At 47.1% G+C, this 9,837-nt stretch overlaps 1 protein-coding gene across 5 annotated transcripts; it reads right to left on the bottom strand.

The window, feature by feature from the left end:
- Positions 1-453: 453 nt before the first annotated feature.
- iqce (IQ motif containing E) lies at positions 454-9,541 on the bottom strand. Of its 5 annotated transcripts, none has more exons than XM_037471938.2 (21): positions 8,260-9,541; positions 7,859-7,900; positions 7,738-7,762; positions 7,461-7,610; positions 6,931-7,032; positions 6,766-6,836; positions 6,488-6,601; positions 6,357-6,407; positions 6,216-6,286; positions 6,052-6,124; positions 5,829-5,869; positions 5,040-5,191; positions 4,438-4,493; positions 4,118-4,347; positions 3,869-3,976; positions 3,383-3,653; positions 3,216-3,290; positions 2,560-2,687; positions 2,359-2,450; positions 1,533-1,610; positions 454-1,327 (listed from the first exon to the last, which is right to left on the bottom strand). In XM_037471938.2, exons 1-21 carry the CDS (start codon positions 8,329-8,331, stop codon positions 1,224-1,226), a joined length of 2,106 nt encoding a protein of 701 aa, XP_037327835.2. In that variant the 5' UTR covers positions 8,332-9,541; the 3' UTR covers positions 454-1,223. The 5 variants fall into 5 exon arrangements, with proteins under 5 accessions (XP_037327835.2, XP_037327836.2, XP_037327837.2 ...); XM_037471936.2 differs by having other exon boundaries at positions 455-1,327; positions 7,717-7,762; XM_062564554.1 differs by having other exon boundaries at positions 1,273-1,360; positions 7,717-7,762.
- Positions 9,542-9,837: the final 296 nt, after the last annotated feature.

Raw genomic sequence — 9,837 nt, 5'->3', positions numbered from 1 at the left:
CAGTAAAATGCACTTCTAAGTATCTAAAGGGATATTCTTCATTTGCAGAAAAAACCCTTCTGGGACTAATTTACAAGTATAATATAGAGGCACTTACATTATATTTGAGTAACACCCATTTACTGCTACTTTATCCTTCTACCCTACTATATTAATGAGGGACATATTGGACCAACTCACAATTGTAATTACTAGTTATTTTTATTTGAAATTTAACAAAGAAAGATGTGATGGCCTGAAAATGTGAAGCAAGTGTAAAATTTTCATTTGTGTGCATCTCAACCATAAAAAAAAATGCTATTTTCACTACTGATGAATTAAAAATATTCCTACTGTAATAAGATGTCCATATTCAAAGTGGATATTCTGCCACATAAGGAGAACTTTTTACACTACACATGTTAAATGTTAATAGTTTGGCACTTTTATTTCAAGATTTGTCAATATTGAAGCATTAAAAACACACAAGGTTTCATTATGAAAACAGCATATTTATTGAAAGTCTCAGAAGTTAAGTTACACACATCCTGGGGGAGAAACTGCACCCATCCACGTCGATCCTTTGTCTTTCATAGAGCACACACATTATTGTATCTCCAGGTGTATCGCCCACTGTCCTGACCGTGTGTTCAGTATTGCAGCAGACGGATCTATAATTTATTCACAGTTAAGACTCAATAGTGCATCAGTTCAGAGAAATATCCCTCGATCCTACCTCACACGCCACAATCAGCCGTCTGCGTGTTACAAGGCAGAGCAAAATGGGATTTGTTCATTTAAAGCCTGTGAACTGAAAGCGGCGTGTCGGCTCTGGCTAAGAGAAACAAACGCATTTATTACCATAACTTTTATTGTAATGACCATGCAGTAGGCACTTTGGCACAAATAATAAAGCACAAGAGGTTAAGATCAAAGGGGAACTTTATGTTTAATGTAGTTCTTTCTCCAACACTGGGATGCATCAGAGTACTGTTTATGGACAGTGTCCCGAATAAGACCTTGAGCAGGTGTTTATGTGCCTCCTAACGTCATGTTGTGAACCGGCAACTTACTATAAAAAGTAAATGATGAGCATGTGAAACGTTATTCTGACTAATATCGGAATATCCCAGATATTGTTTTCAGGTTCAGTGTAAAAAAAAAAAATCTGGTATCGGACACACGGGCTCTGAGCAGAACACACACACACGCACAGCCACACAAAGCACCACAACCCACAGGTTCTATAAGATGAAGACTTCTCTGCCTCTCCGAGCACGCGACGGCGATACGATGATGTCATCGGAGTCGTCGGAGTCGACCCTCTCTGTCGAGTGTGCTTCGCCAACTGGGAAGAATTCATCGCTTTTAACTTAATCGGCTTTAAAAAAGGGGGAGAAATAAATGGACACGCGGCCTAGAGTGCAATCAATACACGAAGATAAATATCTTATAAAGATTTGACCCTCATTTCAAACGTTTTCCTGACAACAAAAGGTAAAAAAAAAAAAAAAAAAACGGAGGTGTGTGTCCCCGCCCCTCCGCCCTCTCACCTGTTGGTGGCGTCGTCCTGGAGGGCCGCGTGCTAGATACGAGCCCGGGGTCTTCCTCCTCTGCCTGCCGTCCGCCATCTTTAACAAAACGACAGACACAAAGCAATTGGGACCCACCCTCGAAGGTGTAAAAGACGGGCGACTGTAGCTGCGGTCCCTTTTTAAACGGGATGCGTTTCAATTAAATCGATGATCACGACGTCCACGTTGGCGCAGAGCCAACAACCACACGCACGTGACCCCGATTGTCGGGATCGTGGACGCGATGGGGAAACTCTCACGTACACAAAAAGGCACAAACACAGTGTGTACGTTCATTTAAGCAAAGAAGGCATTCACACAGCTGTAATAATGTGGCTGTTACACAGGATTATTAAAGCAAATAAGACATGTTCTCAATGGTCCTGTGTTGTAAAAAGTGGGTCTTTTTCAAAATATTTGTCGACCTATATTTGGACATTGAAAAAAAAAAATGTCATGATCGTTTGACTTTCTTTTCAAAACATTTGAAACTTAATATTGTTTTACTTTTTCTTTTTGTGAAATTACATATTTTGGACATTTCTTTCAAAAACATTTTGACTTTCAACGTGTTTTTTTTCTCCTTATCTTTTGACACACTTTTTTTCTCTTTCTTTCATCATTAATTAAAGGCTAAAGTATGATTAACCCAGCGGCTAAATCCCCCTTGGAGCCGTTTGGTGGACATAGATGTGCAGCTACGTGGGAATAGAATGGGGAATGATAGCGGAGGGCAAAAGGGTTTTGTCTACCTGTATTAACAAAAGCGACTTTTTTTTTCTCGTAAAGTGTGTGTGAGCCTCACCGGTTGTGCTCTGAGGGTGTGTTGAGCGCGCTCTCCGTTTCACCGGCGTCGGCACGTCGTTTCCCAACGGAGAAGGAAGAGAGAACCCCGAGCTGAACACACACACACACACACACACACACACAAAAGGCTTTTAAAGATAACTTCATGGTTAACTCGATCTTCACGTTCCAATTCATCTTCTCGTAAAAAGCTGATCACCTCTCGGTTGCGTGGATACAGCGAGCCAGGTGTCCCCTGAAGGAGGACTGTATCGTCGTCAGGGCAACCACGTCAATCCCTCCTTCCGCGGAGGATGCAGCCTCACTGCGGATTGTTGCCTCTACGGCCTGAAAAAAAAAAAAAAAAAAAAAAAAGGAGTTGGGAAGCAACACGGAGGCGGTGAGTCGGCGTGTTCTGAACGCAACGCGTCGGGAAGCCGCCTCCATTTTTTTTTTATACATCACATGTCGTTTAGCTGATGCTTTTATCCAAAGCGACTTACAATAAGTGCATTTCAGCCATAAGGGTACAAACTCAGAAAAACAACAAACAAGAAAGTGCAATACGTCCTATTGGGGGGGAGGGGGGGGGGGGTCTGAGGAGAGATGGTGGTGGTATGCTGTGCAGGCTGAGAAGCCTCCACAGGTTCATTTGCTGGACTTTGTAATGACCTAATTAATTATTCACACTTAGTAAAGTGAAAAGGGGCATTGTGAGGCCTACAGTGCAAACGGCAGTGCAATACTGTGAAACGAAAACTTTTAAAGTGCTTCTGAAGCTTGAGAGAGATGCAATGCTGTGTGACGGGGACCGTTGCTGCTTCACAGGCAGAGTGGCGCTGTGCAGGTGTTTGTGGGTGGGTTAGTGGGCGGAACCTTGTTGTGCGTTTCTTTTAGCCGGGAGTCTCTGAGGAGATGGGCTCTCATCGCTGACTGCAGCATCACGATGTCCTGAAGACAGAATGCCGACAGATGAGATAAGAGACTGGGATTAAGTGTCGGGACGTTTATTTTTATTTACATAATCCCAATATGACACTCACCCTGTTGCTGTGCTGCCTCCAGTGTCTCTGGATAACCAACGCTGACTTCTCTCTTTCTTTCTCCTCTGCACCCAACTCCTCCTCCTCCTCCTCCTCCTCTTCCTCCTCCTTTCCACCTGTAGCGTCCCTCCTGCCTCCCTCCTCCGGGCGGACTCCGGCACCACTGTCCCCGTGGTCCTCGGGCGCCGCGGCAGGTGGGAGCTCCGCGTGTGCAGCTTGACTTTTCTCTTCCAGGGTTTGGATCCTCGCCAGCAGCTGTTCCAACTCCTGTCTGAAAGACGGACACGCGCACACACACACACACACACACGCGTAAAAAAGAAGTTCTTAGAAGAAGAAAACTACAAACCAGCTGCGAGAGGAAAATCCCGACATGCATACCACGATTATGAACACGTTTGAGGAGGACGTTTGATTTTGCCTCAGCAGAGCGATGGAGAGTCAAAGTTTAAAATCACATTAATGTCACAACACTCGCTGACGTACGTGTGGCGCTGCCTCTCTCGGCCCCGTTCATTTGTCTGCTCGGCTTTCCACCGCTCGGCCTCCGTCTCCGACTCTTCTCTTTCTGTCCTCGACTGTCTCAGTTCCTCCCTGAAAACACACAACACACACCCAAGGACTAATCTCTACTCATAGGCTCTGCCTTACATGATGGATTGAGATTATTAGCATTATTGTCATTACCAAGGGTGTGTAAATACAAAAATAAGTCTCTGGCTGATGCTCACTCACTCTTTGCTTGACAGCCTCTGTTGAAGCTCCACTTTCTCCTTCTCCAATTGGTCCAGGCGTTCTCTCAGCGCGGGAACCTCCCCCCCTCCCTCTGTGGCGGTTCCCGCGGAGACCGTTGCCTCTGTTGCCATGGCAAACCCGGGAGCCTCGGCGCGGGTGGCCTGGACCCCCCGGTCCAATCGCCCGCTGCGCTGTGCCGCGGGGGCGGGTCCTCTGCTGTCCTCCAGCCTCTGATAGGACGAAAGAGGAGTCGCTCTGTGACGAAGCGGCACAGGTGACTGGTGTGTTTACATGGACAGCTGGTCAGAGCCTTCTCTCACCTTCTCCACCTCCAGCAGCCTCCTCAACAGTCTCTGTTTGCTCCACTCTCTGTAACCTACGACACACACGTCACTCCGACAGCTCAAAAACAAAATACATCACAATATCGTGTGTTTCATGCTCTAATGAAGGTTTTTTGAATGGTTGCCATATTGAAAGGAAATTGGTTGGTAGTCTGTGCAAGCACACCTCAGATTTTGTTTTACAGGAGGGGGGGGGGGAAGCATAAGAATTAAAGCATGAATCATCGATAGTTGATACTGTGTTGTTTGGGTTGTGTTACAACATTTTTTTACAATAGGAGAATAGAAATGTATCAAACAAGAAGAGAGTGATCCCTTATTTAAAATGCTCCAATAGCTTTTAGGTTATTACTGTCACTCAATGAGCAGAACTACCTCATGGCAATTCATCAATGTACTAATCTCTTTCCTTTTGTCATCTAGTTATATCATCAAAAATGGTTTCGCAATTGATTTCCAAGGAAATATCTTAAAACACGATAAATACCAATACGATGATATTAACTAGCATAAGAACACAAGATGGAATCGGCTGGTGAAGCAGTCGGTGTGGTTTTCCGCGCGTGTGAGCAAAAGACCTTTGATGCCCCCCGCGGGGCCCTCGGTGTCCAGCTCCTCTCGGAGCGCGGCGTTCTCCTGCTGCAGCTGCTTCAGGCCGCCGGAGAGACGATGCACCGTGGAGCTCAGAGCTTTCTGCTGCCGCTGGGAGCATTTGCTCTCCGCTCGACTGCTGCAGACGCAAAGAGGCACGCCAGGTTTTGTACAGATTTAGATGTGCGCTATTGGACCCGCCCACCTCCGATGAGCAACTTCTGCTGTCCTAAACGGAAATGAGTTTGCAGTCTTTCTTTGCCTCCAAGTCAGCGGGTTTCTTGAAGAGCTTTTCCTGTTAGATGCCTGCTATACGTTTAATAATTTGATCTGCGACATAAATACCTGAAGCTTTGTGTCTCAAAGACAGTTGCTAACAGGTGGCTGAATGAGACTCACTATATATATTTATATATCCATAAACACCCAGGACTGCAGTGATTGATTATTTATTTTTTGTATCGTAACTATGGCTTCAAAAATCAAACTAATTGCAAGATGGCAATAATGCAATAGAAAGATCCCGTGATATTACTGGGGAGGGATCCAGGGTGATGCTAACCTCCCGGGGGGTCGGCATCCCAAAATGAATCCTCCCTGCAGAACCCCTCCACCCCCCCCCCCCCCCCCAGAGCAACGTGGACACGCGTTTATTCGGGGGGGAGGAAGGAGGTGAAACTGTATGTTGTTACAACTCCAGGATCACGATTTGGTCCTAAAATAAACAAACGAGGGGGGGGGGGGGGCATGGACTGGATCGGAGATGCATTGCCAACCTTTTCTCCGCAGCGTCGAGGAGCATCCTCAGCCTCTGGATCTAAAAGGAAGAAGGAACCGCACAAACGTACACCTTAGGTGGAGGCTTTCCAATTCAAACGTGACGATACACAACCATTTTAAGTGCTTCTCTCATTCCGTCGATAGATGTTTCCGGTGCTCAGTCAATACGGCAAAAGATTTTTAAAGTTGAATATTTAGGTGGACTGGCAAACGCGTCACCTCTTCAAAGTAGGTTTCCACTGTGATCTTCAGCTCCTCCAGGTTGGTGGTCCTCAGCTCGCTTTGTAGTTTACTGGAGACAAATAAAGGCGCATAATCTAAATATTCTGCAGCTCCATTGGGAGAACCAAATGGGCTTGAGCCCAGGCGGGAGAGCGTTTCACCTCAGGGCTTTTTCCTTCTCTCTACACTGCTGCTCCAGCTTCAGGACTCTCTGTTTCAGGCCGTTGAGGACCTCGATGGAGAGAATCAAGTTTGCTAAATCTGTGTGGAATGAATGTGTAAATGCTCTCTGGCACACTCACCACACTGCCTTCTTTTTTCTTATCCACCAAACTACGAGTGTATTCAGATCCCTACGAAAGAAGGTTTAAAACCCTTTAGGGGGTTGATCTATCGTTTGGACTACGATAAAAGAAGAATGTAGGGACCATACTTTGGTGGGATCCAACAGCTCTTCGATCTGTTTCTCCCTCTTGGCGTTGTCCTCCTCCAGGCGGCGTAGCTTGGCTTTCATCTGCTGTCTGTCGGACTTCTGCTCCTGGAGACTCTGCGGAAGATGAGAAAGCACCAGCGAGTTCATCCCACAGCAACATGAGAGGAACGTGCATGTGGAGGGGGGGGGGGGGGGGGGGCGACAAACGGTGGGTTTTCTTTGCCCTGAATGCGGCGTTAGATTCGCAGGGAAGCTGAATGCAGGGAGGGGGTCTTTACCTTCTTGAGTCGAATGATCTCGTCGTACATGCTCTCCTTCTCTCTGTAGTCCCCCGTGCTGCCGGTGAAGCCTGCAACGCAGAGAGAGAGAGGGAGAGAGAGAGAGACGCTGGAACCAAAGCACCCACGCCGGTCTCACCCCTCCGCCCCCTCGCACCGTCTCACCGTTAGATCCAGAGAGGAGAAGCTTGTGCTTCCTCGTTCTCAGGGTCTGTTTGAGAAGCTCCGGGGTGACATCGAACTCCGACCGCATCGTCTGGGACACATCTGGAGAAAGAGGTGCACACACAGAGAGAGAGAGAGAGAGAGAGAGAGAGAGAGAGAGAGAGAGAGAGAGAGAGAGAGAGAGAGAGAGGTTGAAGCCGTGGAGCAACACACCAGTGGAGAGAACTTTGTGGTTTGGGCTCTTAAACTCCAGCAAAAAATATTTATTCTACCCGAAATCAATGTGGTGATCGATCAAGGATTATAAAGTCATAGAGATGTGACCATTATTGCGTCCAATCCCATCCCTCATAGTAGGGAGTGCAGGTTAAATAACATCAACATCACTCTGTATGATGCAAGTTGACCAGCAACTGTCAATTTGTCTCCAAAAGCGGGTCAATCCGCTCATTAAAAATGCCCTTCTTCCCACTTTGACTGCGAGAAAAAACAGCCCCCGTTCCGTCTGTGTTTTGTTGTGCGTTGATTACCATGTCCGTTGCTGAGGGACGTGATGCGGGCTGGGCCGCTCCCCCCAAGAGGGTCACCTCTGGTGTCCCCGAGCGAGGCCCGGGGCAGTCTCCAGGCCGCCACCGCTGCCCTCCTGGGGTTCATGTTCATACTGGAGAGGTACGGGGACCCTGCGTAACATGACATGCGGCGTGTAAACGATCGTTGGAAAGCGGGGGGGGGGGGGGTTGTTACGGTGTCCGACTGTCAGCACAGGGCCTCTGAGCGAGGTCTTACTTGGAGACGGAGGAGGCTTGCCTGAGGATCTCTTGGTTCTTTTCATCTGATGGCGAAACAAAGTCAAAGGGTCAAAGCAGATGAGACGCGTCTCGATCAAAACTCTGATTTCATTCATGGCGTTAAGGGGGATCTTGTTTACCTTCTCCAACACATCAGCAGAGAAAGAAAAGCAATCCTCTCCCTACGTTAGACATTTGACAAGAGAGGGATCATAAATAATAATAAAAAGAACGCAAGTTTCCAGTTATAATGTTAAGACTGTTTATTGTGTGTGTGTGTATGGGGGGGGGGGGGGGGGGGTTGTAAGATACAAAATACTTCCACCTTTATCTACCTGTAAAAGTCCTCTAAATCAGATAATCAGCAAACAAAGTGTTGGTGTCAACTGCAATAAACTGAGGTGTGTTGTGTTTAGGGCTCGGGCACAAGTGTCGTAAATGGCACAACTCCAGCTTTTAAGTGGATATACTCAACGGTCGGTAGTAAACTTTGATAAGTTTAAATGACAGGCTCGTAACGTGGACCGAGCTGAGGACTCACCAGCTCCTCGCAGTCTTCATCCGTCAGAACGTCGTTGGTCTCCAGAGACATCTTAGCGTCTGCATTCAACATAGCTGGGAAAAGCGTTAACGTTACGTCGAGTCGGGACAACTTGACTTTCTCCGCGTGTACGTGAATCCTCTCATTTTTTTTTTCTAAGTAAAAAAACAAAAAAGAAATTAAACAAAAAGCCCCACTTCAGGACTAATCGGTTGCTCAACAAAAGAGACGTTAGCTAGACGCGGGCGTTCGTCCCCGTTAAGGCGTCACGAGCCGTCGGTGGACACCGTGGATCGTATCGTCCCCGAAATCCGTTAAAATGTTGCTTTCCTCCGCTGCAGCGGTCCGTCTCCCACGTCGGTGTTGCGGATTGAGTCGTCTAGCAACCGGGCGGCTGGTTACGAACTGCGTCAAACTAGCTAGAAGAAGTCAGAGACAAACCGGAAACGACGCCAGCGTGCCTTCACAGTAAAGCTATAAAAAAAGGATGAATAAATGGCAAACGGAAAAAAAATAAGTTTATTACAATATATTTTTAATAATCCATATGTTTTGGATTCCACTCGTATTTGTACAGGGCACGTGATTGTAAAATATTTCAGAAAAGGGGAACAGGTTATTTTTCAATAAGATGCTTATTTTGAAATTTGAAACCAGTTGTAAATGTTAAGCTTTGTTTAGCTTTACAGCGCTAATAAGTTAAACCAATGCCAACGGTCAATCGTGTTCCCTTCCCTCGCTGCTTCTGACTCCTTTCCTCACGTGGCCCATTGGTTCGTAAAGGTGGGATATCCTCCAGCAGCAGGAGAGAAGGACGCTAGGAAGGAGGAGGGGAGGTAAAATGAGACTTTTGAGACCGTTGTTCCTTTCCCAGCTTGTCAGAAGATCCTGAAAACAACAAGCATGAACAGTTCATACCATTTGACCAATGCACAAAATTACTGCATATTAAAACCATGTACAAAAAAGACACGTCGTTTTTATTTAGTTGTGAATAAATGACCAGATCACACGCAGACAGACCCATAACACAACTAATAAAGAAAAAGAAGCGCGTTAACATGGACGCTGCCCTCTCTCCACCTATACAGGAGACCAACCCAGGCCCGGCGACCTCCCTTTTAACGTGGAAACAGGAAGTGAGTTTTAAGTCCACGTCGCTGGATGCATTTGGGAACGTACACTCCCATTTTCTCCCTCTGCATTGTTCTTCGCGCTCTCTCTGCGATTGCGTCGCATTCTCGTGGTCTCTGTTGATGCAGGTGGTGGACCCCCGGAGCCCCTACAGCCATGCATACTTTGGCTCAGGGGCGGACAAACCCATCGCGGGGGGGGGGCAGCCGTGTCATCAAGGAAATGAAATGACTCCATATGCTCAGTGACCAGTGAAGAGAGACCTGACTGACCACGGTTGTCCATACAGTAGATCCAGTCTCTGTTTCTATGTTTAATAACCAGGTCGTGGTGTGGATCAATGTCCCCCGCGTTGTTCACTGGATGCCCAGACGAGGGCGATGTCTTCTGATCCGAGCCTCGGGCCCTGCTGTCAGATGAAGGCCTGGACGCCTCCCAGCCGGG

This window comes from Pungitius pungitius, chromosome 9, assembly GCF_949316345.1.
Source record: "Pungitius pungitius chromosome 9, fPunPun2.1, whole genome shotgun sequence".
Lineage (NCBI taxonomy): Eukaryota > Metazoa > Chordata > Actinopteri > Perciformes > Gasterosteidae > Pungitius > Pungitius pungitius.
This window is presented reverse-complemented; position numbering and strand designations above follow the sequence as displayed.

Bases quoted from the DNA above. Each gene is read 5' to 3' on its own strand.
- iqce (XM_037471936.2), bottom strand. From the start codon at position 8,331: ATGTTGAATGCAGACGCTAAGATGTCTCTGGAGACCAACGACGTTCTG. The intron at 7,611-7,716 runs GTAAGACCTCGC...CATGTTACGCAG, and splicing joins CAAGCCTCCTCCGTCTCCAA to GGTCCCCGTACCTCTCCAGT. The intron at 5,192-5,828 runs GTTGGCAATGCA...TTGCGTCTGCAG, and splicing joins CTCGACGCTGCGGAGAAAAG to CAGTCGAGCGGAGAGCAAAT.